At 35.5% G+C, this 17,325-nt stretch overlaps 1 protein-coding gene across 19 annotated transcripts in view; it reads right to left on the bottom strand.

The window, feature by feature from the left end:
* KDM6A (lysine demethylase 6A) overlaps positions 1-17,325 on the bottom strand; it is a 125,311-nt gene that overhangs the window by 52,845 nt on the left and 55,141 nt on the right. For 9 of the 19 annotated variants that reach the window (XR_003399120.1, XR_003399124.1, XM_026855849.1 and 6 more), the window contains exons 5-8: positions 7,056-7,110; positions 4,197-4,231; positions 2,034-2,099; positions 783-876 (exon numbers count right to left, since the gene is read on the bottom strand). Coding sequence is in view for 15 of the 19 variants with exons in the window: in XM_026855849.1 (XP_026711650.1) it covers positions 783-876; positions 2,034-2,099; positions 4,197-4,231; positions 7,056-7,110 (250 nt within the window). In the remaining 4 variants the exon portion in view is untranslated. Of the gene's footprint in view, positions 1-782; positions 877-2,033; positions 2,100-4,196; positions 4,232-7,055; positions 7,111-8,822; positions 8,879-10,516; positions 10,596-17,325 lie in introns of those variants that run through there. The other 10 variants (XM_026855861.1, XM_026855909.1, XM_026855919.1 and 7 more) reach the window with 5 other exon arrangements.

Here is a 17,325-nt window from a genome sequence, read left to right as displayed (position 1 = left end):
GGGGGGGGGGGGGGGGGGAAACAACCAAACAACAATGGGCATAAGCAGGCTAAATTAATATTTAGAATAATAAATTAGATGAAGAACATGGAGAAAGTGAATGAAGAAGTTTTGCACTGGGTTGAACAATTTTAACAAAATATTCCTGAAATACTTTTACAAGGCATATTGGACAAAAGTAATTTATTCTACCCCCCCATTAGGAATTCTGGTCTAAAAATGAGTTATTGGCTTTCTAGAAATATGGAAGACAACATTTTTAAGAAAATAAATACTTTTTTTTCTTTTTATACGGTTTCTTTTTTGGAATCTGATGATAAAATTTTTTAGTTACAGAAATAGGTTTTCATTACACATTATAAATAAGGAGAAAGAAAAAGCAACTTTTTCATTTGCCATGTTCTTCTAATCTGCAACAAAGAATTTTGGTTTATTTCATTTAGCCTGGCTACTCAAGGGATGTTCTCAGAGGCAGAACAGAAAATACAGAATCTAACTGCTGCACTCTTTTCTCTGAAAGACCACCTCGTCATTGCCCAAGACCTGTAACAGTCATACTGTAGCAAGTCTTAGAGCTTTTTAATTTTGTAAGTTTAATGAAAAACTTTTCCTCCTCTCTATTTACTTAATTATCTACTGTAATGCATTCTGGTTTGGGTGAAAATCTCACGTATCATACTCAGTGCCTAAGACTCATTTGAAAATGGAGCCTTAAAAAGCACTGCTGAAGGCAAAGATGGAAAAAACAAACACAGAGGAAAATAGAAGTTAATTTTACATACCTAACTGCTGTAAGACAGTTGCTTTTACTTGTGCAGGAAGGTTTTCGATCTGCAAAAGCTGTTCATAAGCTTCCTTTGCAGAGTGATACTTTCTCTGCAAAAGGAAAAAAGTAAATGGATTAATCATAAAGCTTACAACAGATCACCAATAGCAATGATTTCACAGCACTGACAGCACACAAACACACTGACAAAAAATTCTGGAATTCTTTTTGGTTTTTTGCATACAGTGCATATGAAAGCTTTAATGAGGGACATATATATATATGGTAAGAGAGTAACTCAGAAATATAGTATTTAATGTAAATTGACTACTTAAAATAATTGAGGGAAATTTGCAAATTATTCAATTTGGTCAAGTCCTCATACATGCATTATGCCTCTTACACTAAAATGAATATACTGCTTTTAAGGGGAATGCTTGAATGTGAGTCTACATCTGGAAAAACCCTCCACAAATTCCTCCCAGGAAATTCGTAACAGAAATTAACATAATCAGTAATTGCTGGCTGCTATAATTTTGCCTCTCTCCTTCCTTTGGTGTATTCGAACTGCCTTTTCAACATATTTGTTCTCCTGGTAGGAGTCCACCATATATAGAACTCAAACATAGCCATGGATTATGCCTAGAGAATGAAGATATGCTAAATAGTTTGTGTGCTTAAAGCATGGAAACAATTAAATTCTTAACTCCCTATACAAACAGGTCTTGATATAGAAAACACATTTCCAGGTTTGGATCATGGTCTTTATTGACTTCTGGAACAGTATGAGCTGTTACGTATATATTAAAGGTTAAGACTTCTTGATAGATTAATTTTTTTGTAATAATGTCAGCAATTATCTTCAGGTTACCCTACAAAATTCTGGAAGAGATAAATGCTGAGATCTGTTAGTAAGAGTACTTTTTTATTATTTCGAAAAATGCTATACATTCTTTTAAGAAAAATACGCTTTCAAATAATTCAACATTATATTTCACTCTGGCAAACAGATGAAGAGAATACCAAAGTAAATGGGCCACCTAAATGCAAATGATCATGACTTATTTACATTTGTTTTATGCAAAGAGTATTGACTACGGGTGTTTTAAAAGGGACAACTGGGAAGACGACACTAAACAATATAAATACCTATTAGAAGTTTAAAATGTTATTAGGTTCTTGAGATCTCACAATCACAAAAGACAACGCTGTTGATTTTAAAACCTTATTCTAGTCAGGAAGAAAAATTAAAGCAGCAATTACATACTTTCAAATGGAACAAGGGGAAGTTGGTAGAAAAGATTTTTAATTGGTGTTCATGAAATGCAGACAACTGGTAAGAAAACAAATAATATAAATAAATAAAATATCCATGTCCAGCAAAATAAAAACAATCAGGAAAAAAAATTTAACTTTAGCATTGGGAACAAAACTCGTAGTTTATGACTATGAAGGATAAGCAAATGAACAGAAGTTTACTGTATAGCATGACAGCAGAGGTAGCAATCTGGATGTCAAATTGGTAAATATCAGTGCCTAATATTCACACTTTGGAAAAGATGTTTACATGCTTGGGAGGATTCAAAAAACCTATTGAAATAGGGCATGTTTTCCAGGTCTAGAAAATTTTTTACTTTTGTTATTTGTTGTATTATTTACCCTTTAGAAATCTGTCTACATATATGCCTTAAAATATTATAGAAAACTGTCACAACGTTTGCATTTGGTTTTATTAGGTATTTTAATTCGAAAGATCCAAAGTCCTTGATATTTGGCTGCATCATCTTTCTTTAGACACCGTATAAGTTACTACCCTGAATAGCAGAGGGACTCACACTGCCACAGATGAAATAATAGAAACTACCATTAAACACCATGAAAAAACACTGCTAACTCTTATCAGCACCAGTCTATTCTCTTGCTCAGAGGCTAGCAACCCATCACTTAAACACCAGTACTGTAAAGGTATGTAATTAAGGAATGAATTAAGTTTTTCATTAGAGAATTTTCAAATATACAGAGGGGTTCAGAAAACTGTAGCATTGTGTCCTTTAAAAGAAACCAAGCAACCAGCCTGCCTCATGAAAAAATCTCTTCATTGTGTCAGAGGTAATATCCAGAATGAAGTCAAGACTTTTTGTGGTTCTAAGTCTCTCAAATTCCATGAAAGAAGATACCCCTCCCAACCAGAACTGGGAGACAAACCAAGTCTAACAGCAGAAACCAATGAAACTTTTTTGCTCTGACTTGCATTAAAATAAAGTTCCCACTGCCTATAATTGTCAGTCAGAAAGCACAGCTTAAGCACTTATAACATTGGTCACAATTATATATGACACCTGGCATGGTGACCTGAGGTGTTCAGCTTTCTGTTTTACTCTAGCAGATCAAAGGAACTAAGGTACAGGATGTTACAGAAATGTGCCAGCTGCCTTTCAGTGATCCGAATGGACCCTGGACAGTGGCCAGGTAAGAACTGTAACAGTCTATGAAGCTTCTTAATGGTGTTTTGGGACAGGGGATTTCTGTCTTGTCATACAGTTTTGCAACCAAAGCATTCAAAAGTAAAATATTTTGTTTATCAAATTTATATATTTATTTATGTATAAGTACCTAAAGTAATTTTTCACTGTGCCATCAAAAGACAGGACTTGTTTTATCAAGCTACTTTTCAACTGACTGATAATGTAGTTTATTTCTGTCATTCATTTTAATTACTCATAGTTTTTGTTTTCATGTCACTTCCCTTCCTAGGTCATATAATCCCTGTAACCAGGATAAAAGCACATACAATCTACTTTATATCACCAGTCAGTCAAATTACAAATATACAACAGCTATTTCAGTAGCTACCTGTTTTCAATTTACTTATACTCTGGAAGGTCAGTGAATGTTCTGTAATTTCCCAAAAGATTCACCTAAAAAACTCCAGTAGGATTTGATACAGTACCTCAGATCTCAAATGTTTCTGTCACATACGTTCAGTTGAAAATTTAATGTCAAATATACTTAAAAGATGCCTGGGCAACTGGTGAGAGTCACATGCACACGTGTGTGTGTGTGTGTGTGTGTGTGTGTGTATAAGAAACAATATGAACATATATGAATTGAGGAACTACTTTTTTATGTCTATATATAACTATTGAAATATATATATAATCTCATAAAAGAATGTTACTAAAAATTATGTTTAGGGTTTTCTTTGCACTCAGCTTGGGAGACTAATACGTAAGTTTATTAAAATAGCTACTCTACTTTATAGCACAACAGTCTACATAGAAATCGTCTTCAATACAGCCAAAGCAAATAAAGCTTCTTCAGTGATTCGAGACTTAAGCCTAACTTGACAAAAGCATCTATAATCTGAATTCCACGATGATTACATCATAGAAACTCAACCACACTTTATAAAAAAGAGCTTAAAGCTTACCTGGATTTCATATAAGTGGGCAATGTGAAACTGAACTGTAAGAGTGGGAAAATCAAAATTATTAGTTTTAATCAACAACAACAACAATATATTTTTTCAAGTGAGAGATAAACAATGATTCGCATTTATCAATGCAAAACCAAGATATTACATTTTGAAGATATAAAAAAAGTGTTTATTTACATTGATATTTTACGCTTCATAAAACAGAACTGATGGAGAATGAACATGTATCCTCACAAAGCATGAAGACTGCAAACAGATATTGCAGAAAGGCAGTCCATGGATTTTATCTGTATTCTGAAATGCAAAGTCCATTAACCTTGCAGTAAACTTAGCAATAAAATCTCTTCAAGCAGAGATGCACAAGACAATGCAAGTAATATTTACTGTACATATCTGAGTTAGAAATAAAGATTTATTTTTTATTTTCGTTCAACTGCCAAGGGACAGATTAGCTGGCTTACAGAACAGAAAACTACATTATACACTCCCAGCTTTGCACAGGATCTTAAATTTAGGTTTTTTTCCTTTTTAGTAATTGTCTTTCCCCTGTTAAACAGAACTTAAAAGCATTAATTACAGATGGTGTTCTGATCGTTACTGTAAAGCATCTTAAATTCCTCATGCAATTTGCACAGAATGCCATAATACTACCAGCAGCTTTTGCAGGCAAGAAAATTGCTGGCTGGAGGAAAAAAAATGAAAGATGTTCAAGAGTAAAAGCAGAGGGAAAATTATCCTTATGCTGCTCAAATCATTAAAGAAATATGCCTGATCTCTATGGCTTGAGAACTGCTAACCTAGACTAGCCATTGACTGGCTAAAAGCTAGCTGAGATGAATGCAATCCTTACTCCAATTTGATGAGGAAAGAAAAATTCCTGAGACAGACTCTTGCCTGATGTTCTTGAGGAGTATAAGTAAGAAAATACATGTGTTTGTACCAAGCTCAATTTGTTTCAATTAGACAGATTTCCTCCTCTTGAAGCTACAGAAGAGTGTGTCACATAGGTTTTTACAGGTAATTTGGAGTTCCAGAGCTTCTCTCTGGGTCACAAGGGAAAAGAAAAGCTCCCTTTGTGAACTGCTTTGTCCATCACTATAAAGAAGGTAGCCTAGTGCACTTCAGAAACCAGGTCATAATTGAAACGCATCATCTAAAATTTTAATAAACTTCTGGTGTTCCTTGCTAAAGGGAACATAACATACCCATTATGTTTACCACATTGTCAAACTTCACTCTGTACTGGTGAAAGAAACCCCCCCCCCGCTTTTGTTCTGGGAGTTTCATTATCTAAAAAATGTCTTATTTTTTTCCCCTCATAGCAAAATCCCTTCAGTGTGAAGCTACACAAGGAAGCCATGCCACACAGGGGAAAGAAATTAAAGGTGTCATATTAGAGACTATCTAAATAGAAAGAAGACATGCTTGGTGCTCAAACATTTCTGCTAGGAACACGCTCACTGTAATGCTGTTACTCACCCAGCCTTTAGAAATGCAAGGGGTAGAATTAAGGCAATCTCAAACATTCATGTGATGGCACCTGACACCCCGGGTCAGAGTGAGTAGTACAGGAGAACCTGACAAAGTATCTCTCATTCCTCTTCACTCTCTTCCTTTGGGTTTGTCAGGCACCCTGTCCAAGGCCACAGGGCAATGAAGCTTTTACATGGGGCCATATCTCTACATAAATCTGGGGGCAGAGGGGACTGTGGGGGAAGGGTTAGGAAAACCTTACAAAAATTCAGAAATACAGTGAAAAAAATCAATAAAAGTTAGTGAGAAATAATATGAATTAACATGAAATGTAATAAAGAATCATGTATCTGGTAGAAAACAATAAATGCCTATTGACTTAGGAAGAATTCTGCAAATAATTTTACAAGATTATTTGTGCCTGATCCTGGTAAGTGACAAAGCTTTAGAGAATACCTTGGCAGCACAGCTGGCTCCTTGGTACCGATACAGCCAGCGGTTTCACCCATGTAAACAAATCCCCTTTCATTACCCTTGCTGATACAATATTCACAATTCCATCCAGCTCTAAATTAAAGTAGTAAAGAAATGCTTTTAAATACTTTATCCAATGCTTCTGAAGTTAGACTTAGGAAGTAACTTAAGCTCAACACCAAGAGCAGCATCAAGGCTCCTTAAAAACTGAGAGAATAATTTCCTTCACAACTCTCCGCCTTTTAATTCTTACAGACTCCAAAACATAAAGGAACATACACTTATTCTTGCATACAGTTCTACTAACTATGGGTAAATACCTGCAGGATGCTCTGTAACAGCCTATAGTACACAAATGCATATCATAAATCATACTACACTAAAATATTAATGTGTTCAAGTAGACTAATATATAGTTGGCACCTAATAAAGCAAATAAATTACGTTTTGTATTTTTTCTTACTTCAATAGCATAAGACTGATGCTGAATTTAAATGCCATTAAAATGATCACTGAAAAATGACAGATTATCAAGATGTCACGAAGTTTTAAATAAATGTGTGCACACACTATTAAAAGTATGCCATGGCACAAGCACTGTGTTTATAAATAAATAAATAAATGAACAGTCAAATAGTATGTTTCCTCCAGAACTCAAGTCTTCAGAGCAATTAATACAATAAGTCTCAAATTCTACTTATTCCATTTACTAAAAAGAATCTACAATTCTACTGGAATATCTGTCTCCACTGACAGATGGAAACAGGTTTTGTAGTATCCCTCTTTCAGTACTGAGTCTTTTGATTTTGAAAGACTGGTTCATTAGAAATTAATACAGTTGTGAGCATAAGACTTAAAAAAAATAATCTACAACAAAATAAATGGACATACTTATAGGTTACTTACTTTCAGCGTTAGACAAAGTGCAGGGATTGCAGTCAATCAAAGCTAACTGAAAATGCTGAAAAAAAAGAATGATTTGTTTTTCAAACAAAGCAATACTAGCACTTTGGCAAATTACTAAGAATAAATCAATTTTGTACTTGAAAATACTGCATTTTACCATGTGTCTTAAAGAAAACAATTTTCAATTTCTGTTCAACTGTTTACTAGAGGAAAGTAAATTTTTTTATTGCAGATGCAGCAATGCTTCTAGCAATGTAAGATGGCAACAGACATCTTCATAAAACGACTGGGATAACATCTGGAAGAATGACTGCATCAAATGAATGGTCAGATTTGGAAGGACAAGTTTTCCTCAGAATACATAACTGGGAATGTAGCCATCATACTAACTCATAGCCTCATGGAGATAAATATCAAAGCTCTCAATTTGTCTATATAGAAAACCAGAATACTCTTCCTTCAAATTGGGTGAAGTCTGTTTAAAAAAATTGATCTCTTGTCAAAAAGCACTTAAAATAAACACCTTTACATTAAAACATGAGTTCATAAGGAGTTCATAAATTCTTATATCCTCTCCTGCAGGTACTAAGATAACTTCAGTTTAACATTAGAGCTTGTTTATTTTTAATCACTTTTCCTCAAGAGATATGAAAAATACATTTTAAAACATCTCTGCATTCTGAAGTTCTGAGCCAAGTATTTCACTCTTCTAGAAAGAAGGTCACACAAGCAGAGCAATGAAATCTGTCTGCCAGAAAGCCTGGATGTGAGCAATCATTTCACAAGTGTCATGCTAATTCAGTGATCACTATTTACAGTTTGGAACTCAACCAAGTGTGTTAAAATGAATGGAACAGTTATACAAACTCAAGTGCCTCTAACTTTTCCATAAACTTCACAGAAAATTCTTATACACTGTAAATTTAGATTAACATATTAATTCAATAGAGAACAAGGCCTAGGAATATAGGAACCTAAAAGCATATAAAACACTACTGTTAATAAACATAGTTATCTGCAAAATACAGTTTCAGGTGGCTTCTAATACACAAAACATTACTGATGCTTTGGTGTACTTTATTTTGTCAGCACAAAAAAGATAATCTAGCTCAAGGTGTTCAGGATGCCAAACTAGGTGGCATCAGGAGCTTATAAGAGTAGCTGGGAAGGAAAAAAAATCCTTATTAAATGGATGCATATGCAACTCGCTTCCACTATTGTAACAGTCAGAGCTGCTAGATACTACATAGCTTTCCTCATTCCTAATATAATAGCTTGTGTATAGCATATCTGTATAAAACACATCTCAAAGATTTGTAAGAAGAGTTAACAGACCACCAAATTTCTAAATAAACATTTTTAACTAAAAAATTATTAGCAAATTAATGCATTACCCATAGCAAAGCATAAAAAAAGAATGCTGACTCTCATAAACTCTGCAAGGCACAGTGATACAGCTTACCTCCTCAGTGACTTATATCAACAGGATTTTTAATACACAACAGCTTTTAAAAAAATGAAACAAACTCAAGTTGAATGATAACACAAATGTGTGATTTTCAATGAACATTTTAGTGGTATCATTCCCTGAAGAGAGCACAGAAAACAATGAACCCATGTATACATTACTTGTAAGACAACTTTTAACCTTAGAGTGAGCATTAAATAATAGCTTATAAATATTAAATATTAGCTTATTTTTCTGCCTTGCCTCTTCCTATTTCTAATGTTCAGCAGTCAGACAACTTAAAATCTCCCCTCACTTACATTGCAATGCAGGTTGTGTGCCTCAGAGACATCCTTTAGTCTGTTACCATAGTGATTCTACTAAGCAGGCAACTTAAAAAAAACCCCACTAAATAAAAATAAAATGCTCTACTTTACATTGCATTTTGCCTGACAAAATAAAAAAAAGGAACAGACGTATATACTTTGGCCTGTACACCGAGTACACTGATCTAAATGGTACAAGATCCTTTTTGCACAGATGTGTCATCTTACACTGTCACTAACAATTAATATGAAAAGATAAAGCAGAAAGGAAGATTTGCTCTCACCTAGCAATGCTATTATAAAAAATAAGCAGATCTAAAGAGAAACGATTGACAACTGTTCTGCAGTAGCTTTTCAGAAGAGTTATTGCAGTGAGAGTCACTGAGATAAAGCAGGCAACCATATAAGAAAATCTAATCATTTTAATATATAAATATGCCAGTAGTATCAGGGCTGTACAGTAAAAAAAGCAGGAATATTTTCAGCAATGCCTCCTAAAATTTTAATTCTTACTGCTACATTAGCTGACTTAAATTTCAAAACCCATGTAATGAAAATTTTCTAAGTGTAGAAATTTCTGCTTGTACTGTTCACTAGATTACTAACAGTAAAGAAATTTATAAATCAAAGCCCATAACTACAGCAAAATAAACCATTTGCACTAAACAATTACCACAAAGCAATACAGAGAAATCCCAGAACCTTCCAAACCAAGAACCTTTGAAACGCACATACACGAGCAAACCTATACCTCTTGCCAGATAAATAAAACATAGCTCCCCAAAAAAAAAAAAAAAAAAAAAAAAAAAAAAAAAGCATGCATGCATTCTAACACATAAATCCCATCAGCCAAAAGCAGATCCACTAATCACAATTACCAGAACCAAAAAATTTAAAAAATATAGTAATCATTTCCAACTTCCATTTCTGCAACAAACAGAAGCGGCTAGCAAACATCTGCACCTCTCTCAAATATTGCAGTACTGAAGCTGGCTACTGCTGTGTGAAATAGTTATTATGCAGGAGAGGCCGCTGCAGTTCAGAGACGACATACAATACCTCAAGGCAGACAGCAGTCTATAGAAATTCAAATCCCGAGTAAGAGGATTTACCTAGAAGGCAGTGTTCTGAATGTTAAAAAGTAACAGGCTCTCTTCAAGAGCTGCAGCTCAAGTCATAATATACCTTGATTTGTAGCCATCTGTAATTGCACAATTATCTACAGCCTATTTTGTCTCTTCTGGAGTCCTTCACTTGCCTCTGATTGTGGAAACAATTTCGAAGGTAACCTTTCCAAGGACCAGAAGTACTGTGGATTGCATATAAACACTGATGAAAGCACTAGGTCTGGTAGTAAAATAACAGTAATCTGACGCCAATTTAGGTAACTTAGTATGTTTTCACTACTAGAATTAACACCAATTCTAACAAATTACAATTGTTACAAAGTATCCACGGTTTTGTTGTTTCTTTAAGCAGTGACCAAGACAAAAAGAACCATTTTCTTCTTAGTGCAAGATTTTCAGTACTGTCTCTATTTACATCCAAGCCTGAGACCTCAAAACAGAGATTGTATTCCCTCCTCCTCTCGAGGATGACATTACCAAGTTTAATAGCTCTTGGTTCTGCATTTATTTAGCAAGCAAGGCAAGCCATCATCTGAAACCTGACAATTCTCACAGACTTACCATGAAGGAAAGCTCCACCATGACTCAGTACAATTCTGTCAGGAGATGGCTTTTTCTGCCTATGTGACCTAGGTGTGATGCCTATGCTCCTCAGAGCAGCCTTTGTTCAGGTAAGTAGGACACAGAAAGCCTTGCGTAATGAGCCGTGGCAGAGCGCCAAGCCTCCATTTGCCAGGCATGTCTGGGGCCAGGGGAGAGGGTCAGGAGAGGACCTGCTACATGGGCTCACTGCTCCGCTCTCCTGCGTCTTTCGAATTCAGAACAAATTCATCTTGCAAGATGAAGGTTTGTGTAGTGTAAACACTCAGTTACCTTTGTCCAACATTCAAAAAACAACCCTCAACACTGAGGAAAACTGTTACATGGACAGGGCAGAAGAAAGCTGCTTGAGGACAGAAAGAAACGAAGGTCACAAACTGAGTAAGAGCAGTATGTTCAGAAGAATCTCTTGTTTTGACTAGCTGTAAAGAGAAAAAAATCTTTTCAAACAGAAAGATCAGAAAAGCTGTATTTTCACTAACCAAAGGAAGGTTGCATTCAAATTTACTGACCATCATCTTATATAGTATACTACAGTGATATTCACAAAGCTGTCTCAATACTCGTGTTTTCCTGTGTGTTTTATCATTATTTGTGCAACATCAGAATTTAGCTATTCCTGTCTTAACAGCCTGAAGGACTGCCAGCAGCAACAAAATGCCATAGGGAAGCGGAATGACTGGGAAGCTTGCCCCCGCTGCTGCATCACCACAGAGCTGAACCGCCCTGAGCTGGGGTCGTTCCAGGACCTGCAGCACTCTGCCTCCAGCTCCCACAGGCACCCAGGCTGAACTGAAGCACAGCACAATCCTTGCCCGGTATCTGCGGCTACCTAGCCAGTATGCAGAGCTAGACACTACTGCGTGCCCTCAATGCTGCCTTTCAGTTACAGTTACAGCTAATAAACCTGGACCAAGACACCTCTCATGAGGAGAAGGTCCCCAAATGAAGTGAGCGTACCAGCACCAATACTCACGAGCTTCAATGCTCAACTTCTGAGTCAACTATTTCTCTTCTCATGGTTTGTTCTTTCCCCCCCTCCCCAGCAAATGATGGGAGATGCTACACAGCATGTTAATTCAATTTTACCATTACTTGTCTCTGTAATCATGATATTTCACACACCTACAGTTTTCTTTCATAGGAAAACTCCAAAATTACTCAAAAACCCAAGCAAAACTAAGAAGAAAACACTTAGTAGGCCAGACACTGTGATATCACGATCCACTGCTGAAACCAGCTGCACTAGTAACTCTCCTGCAGTTCAATTACAGTGCCATGCTGCATTAGAAAACTTTCATGTTTTTACATCTTGTGTATGCCTCTCCATCATACACATACACAGACTACAAAGGCATAAAGAGCATTTTCATTCCCAAATGCTGTTTTCCATTCACTAACATTTTTATTAAATTATTAAAATAATCTTTTGACTCATTTCATATGCCTTCCACAAATTGCTTTTTAGGTGAAGTGCTTGAAATCTTGAATAGCCACATGCAATAGCTAAAGCTCTTTGTTCTGTGGGTTTTTTTTGGGTTTTTTTTTTTTTTTTTTTTAACATAAAAATGGTCACTAATTAGTTTCTGGTAGAATTACAGACATCAAACAAAGCATAAGAAATTAAAAATTCTCATAACTGTATGCATGTTTGACTAGTTAATTTTCCTTTAAAAATTAAAAATAAATATATAAAGTTTCAATTTAACATGTTTAAGTTTTAAAATTATTAATCTAAGCACATGTGAAAGATAACTAGATTGTGAAACAGCACTTAAAGGCTTGAAAATACAAATTTTTCCTTTCATAAGTACATTTTTATTTATTACTGAAAAAGAACATTAAAAATGAACAATATGTCTGTAAGAGCTACATGCTGGCATACAATAGCTGCAGTAGCTAAAAATATCTTTCGTGAAGATATATATATAGACAAGAGTATCTGAATACATGATGGAAAAGTGACTGACTATAAATTAAGTATTTCAAGCTGTTCCTCTGTGTATCAGTATTTCATTTTTTAATATTTCATGTGTATCTTCCTAATAAATTGATTCTTTTGCAGCCTTTTTCTTATCCTAATAGAAGCAATATGTCTTAACATCACTAACAAATGAGAATCTTTAGGAAAATAATTTAAAAAAATTAGAATTATATTTAAATTGATGGTTTACAGGCAAGATCAAAGCGTAGGCCTGAAGCAAACTACTAGATAGCTGTTTTGTATATAAGTAAGGAAGAAAAAAATTCTAAAAGTGAAAGGCAGAATCAGTATTTCTACTAAAAGGCAGATAATTGAAAACATGAGAAATTTAGTTCTCATTCTTCTAAGGGTTTTGTTGCTGGGTACAGGATGCATCTGCAACACTTAAAAAAACAGATTTCCCAAAGCACAACATTGCCTGGTTTGCCATAAAATAACCTGCTAGTGTCCAGAGTCTCTACTGACCACCCATTAGAAAAAAACCACCAAAAGAATTCACCACCAAAACCCCCCAAACATAAGCAAACAAAACATTCCCTCACAAAATCTCCCACCCACCCATTCACTATTCCCTCGGTGTTATCGTTCTAATAAATAAGAAAAAGTAAGATTTCTTTTGTTTTTCCCCTTAAGTAGTCTGCCAGCAAACAATGGAAGTGGACTGAATTTTACATTCAGAGGGCTTTCAGGATCATAGCCATAACTCCTCACTGAAAGCACACTACAGTACTCCAACACCAGCAAGCAGAATGTGCACCAGATGGAAGACTGGTTTCTCATAGCTGCAGTTTCCAATGTAATCCAACTATTAAACTAAACTAATACCAAAGCTGTAATTTTTCTTTTTTGCCTCAGCTTCTCCACTATGTGTATCAACGGTCCCAGCTCCCCCTTTGTGTTCTATCCAGCTCTGCATTCATCTTCCAGCTGGCACTGGGGCTGACCAACGCACAGCAACTCCTATGTGGATGGGACAGTTCCCTTCACAGGAATTTTTCACGTCCCAGCAGACCAAACCCACCACCAGTCATTTGGTGCCTCTGTTGCAAGTCAAATCAACCTGATCTCCTGGTCCTCAGCTTGCAGAGCTCAAATGGCTCTAGGGCAACATGTCACACAGGAACGTTCTAGGAACTTCTCTTTGAAAGCTCTTTCATTCTGACATATTTGCCAGAAATTGGTTAAGATTCAAAAGTACTTAAGAAGACACATGCACAAGACAGGATGATTAAATATATGTATGAAATAAGAAGGCTAAAATTGAAAAAATATGAATAGGAAAATTACCAGGATAGCATGTGACATGACAGAAATAATGTGGCAGGTACTGAGAAGTTTGAACATTTTTTCCACCTACATTTACCAAACCAGTAAAAAGATATATTCCCGGAGATCCTGCTTTACTCTCCTTTCAGACTACCACAGTGCCACCATAACTAATGCCATCAAACACAGTATTCCTACTGTCGTTTGTAAGAAATGGCAAATAGGAAGGAGGCAGCAGGACATGTAGTAAAGTCTGAAAATGTTGTGACTGTGAGGTAAACCTTAATAGTATGTTACTGCTATAGTAATCAACAATAAAATCTCCGCTCTCCCTCCGAGTCATTGCCATTCAATTTTGGAATTAATTGAGCTTTTCTGATGAATGAGGCAAATTCAGCTTTTGTGTATCTACTCTGAAGGTAACACTGCCCTAACTGTCAGGTTACACAAGGACTGTTTTCTTTTCAGCTAGAATGGCCACTCTTTTTCTTCTTTAATGTAAGCCTGAAGGCCAAGTAATTTTCACCAGCACTGGTGTTCTTGCAAGAGTTTATGGCATTGGGATAAGAGTTCTTATAGTAATTTGCAAGTCTTAACTGCAGCATGTTAAAAACATGCAAAAGCAGTAACTGATTTTGAAAAAACAGTTGATTTTATGCTTGTTAAACAGCACTCTAGTAATTATCTTGATCATCAACATCTTAAAATAGTAAAAATTAATTTCATGCTTAAATTGCTTACATAAAATATAGATGATTTACGTTAATGCTCTAAAATTGTGAAAAACCATGGCATATATGCCCTTTAGACTCCCATTTTCCCCCTTTGCCTGAAAGACTCTTACTGACAATGACTCATCTGTTGGCAATGGTTTATTCTTAGCAATTACAGACTTAACATGAATGTTTAAATACCATCAAAAACATTATGATATTTCAAAGTACATTAATGCAACGTTGGTACAATCTGTGAAATTCAGAACAGTCACAAGCAAATACCAGATGAAAAGCTACTTCCACTTTCCGTCTCAGTGTCAAATAGAAAGCTCAAACCAGGCTATGAATTATGTTATTCAGAGCCCCAGGGAAAGGGTCTATGCTCAAGGCCAGTCACTAGCAGGCTGGATCTTAAGCCCCATAACCACCGTCTAGAATCCTGGATCCTTTTAAAAAGGTCCACAAAACTAAAAAAGGCACAAGACAAATATTTCTTTTCATTACCTTGGATTGTCTTTCTTTTGTGAAAAGACGAGATATTCAGTCTCAGAGAATGAGACATTCTGTGAAAACATCCTTTCACACTCTTTCATCATATCTCTTCCGTATTTCTTGTGCGTAACCACTGCACCAGCACTTCATTTTGTTCTCTTCACTAAGGAAGTATTTTCTGACTTGTCTCATATTCTTGTCACTCACAGAGTTCTGGCTTAAGGGTTTTTTAAACCTTAACTCAGGGATCAGTCAGATCGGCTTTTAAAGAAGCTACTGCCCTGCTTGTTCTACTTAGTCTACTCCTCAATTGATATATTCTGATGTAAAAGCTGGTATGTTTCAATCAGTAATACTTCATTCTCAAACAAAGCATACCAGTCTCAGAACTCTATATTAAATCCACAGCTGAGCTGAACTAGAAACAGCTGAAACTGCTCGAGACAGAATGGATTGCTTTACTGGATCTTTTTCTTTCTTGCTCCTCACTCTTATTCTCTGCTAAGGATTGCAACCTCTGTAACAAAGGTAGCAAACCAGAAACTCTACCTTAGGTGTTTCGGTTGGTAATTCCAGAGTAGAGTTTTGTGTTATGTTTTGCACCAGAAGGGGATAAGACCGCTCTACCCTCTCCTTCCCATTCACGCACTCCTGCCATCTACCTTGCATTGGATCTAGCAACTGGGCAATTTCAAGTTGAGCTGGTTCAGACTTCTGATCCACCTCAGTCTGCAAATGGAAAGAAAAAATCACTTGATTCAATGGAGCAGAGGGTGCCAAACAATGCAATCAGAATTGCAAGGTGGAAAATGAGACAACCTTTTAGTAACAAAATGCAGTTATATTGATTTAAGAACAATGTGAAAGAATCTTTAAAGCAACCCCCTGCCCCTGTCATGTTTATTTCATCACCCTTTCCAAGATCTTCACTCTGCTCCAGGGTAAGCTGTTTTTGTTCCTGCCATGTGTTTTCTTAAGTGACTGAATCACTTTTCATATAAAAGCAATGGAATTGTGATGATTTTGCATTACAAAACATTAATTTATCTTTTAAAAATACTTCTTTGGTGTTTTTCCTATTCGTAGTTGGTGTATTACAAACTAAAAGTTTGGTATACTCAAAATCCTTCTCATAAGTGACCCTTCTCATTTTGCAAACTTGTGAAAATCAAACACAGTAAATTATTTAGATTGAATTCTCGTAATATCTATTTGCTTGATTCAGTGATAGAATTACATATTTCATGACCCAGCAGGAAAAGGTTATTTGTTTCTTGATCAATTTCTTCTATTAAAAATTAAAATGCAGAAGTTCCTTCCACTACTTGATTACAAGTTTACTACCTTCTTGTAGATCTACTCTTCTGTTTTGTGCCTGACTTCTTTAAAAATAAACCCAAAATGTACTACTTTAGCACTTCTTTTATTTCCTATGTATCATGACAGCCAACGCTAAAGTATAAGGAAACAGAACCACCCAAAGTTGCACATAATCCCTTTTCCAACACAGTGATCTATCTCTACCTCCCCTTGCTCTCTTTCGCCATTCATTGCACTGAATCTTTCCTACTTCTATGCAGTATCATTCTCTCTAATCACAATTTTTAAATCCACCTGTCTCTGTAGGTGAAATCTTAGACTGTGGACGAAAAAAGGAAGCTTGATAAAAGAAGTGCTTGCCGTTATTACAAATACTGAAAGGAAAAATTGAGTGACACTACTCTTTCAAATCTTGGACAATGTGATTCTGATAGCCTCACAAATACAACTTCCAGGAAAAGGAAGCCACAAGATTCTTGAAAACAAAACATTTAATATTTTCAGTAGTTTTAAGAGAGATTAATATGCAGAAATATGCTTATAAATTACACTTAATTACAAAATTCTCAGAGCTGCAGGTGTATTTCTCTGTTAAAGAACACTTCCTTTTTCCAAGGCACACATATCTAAATTTAGAGGTCAGGAAGGAAAGAACATGAGGATAAAGTAGGCAATGAAAGGAGGAAAAACAAAAAAAAGATGGGCAAGCATGGTGAATAGAGGGAGATAAAATGACAGATTACAATCAGAGACTGAAAAGAATGCAACCAGAAAAAAATTTAAAGGAGTACAGAAGAAACAAACACTGTATTAACACAAACGACTTCTAACTGATTAGTCATAAACTGTTGCCTTAGAAGCTGCCTCTCCAGGGGAAATAAAAGAATGATTAACTTCTAGAAAAAGTTGAAACAATATTAAAAAAAATGTATGAGAACATTATTTTGCATAAAATTGCTATTTTTAAGAACTTCCCTTTTACAACATACAAC

The sequence above is a fragment of the Athene cunicularia genome, assembly GCF_003259725.1.
Source record: "Athene cunicularia isolate RWA chromosome 1 unlocalized genomic scaffold, athCun1 chr1_part1, whole genome shotgun sequence".
NCBI lineage: Eukaryota > Metazoa > Chordata > Aves > Strigiformes > Strigidae > Athene > Athene cunicularia.
The sequence above is the reverse complement of the archived record's forward strand: the minus strand, read 5'-3'. Positions and strand labels throughout refer to the sequence as shown.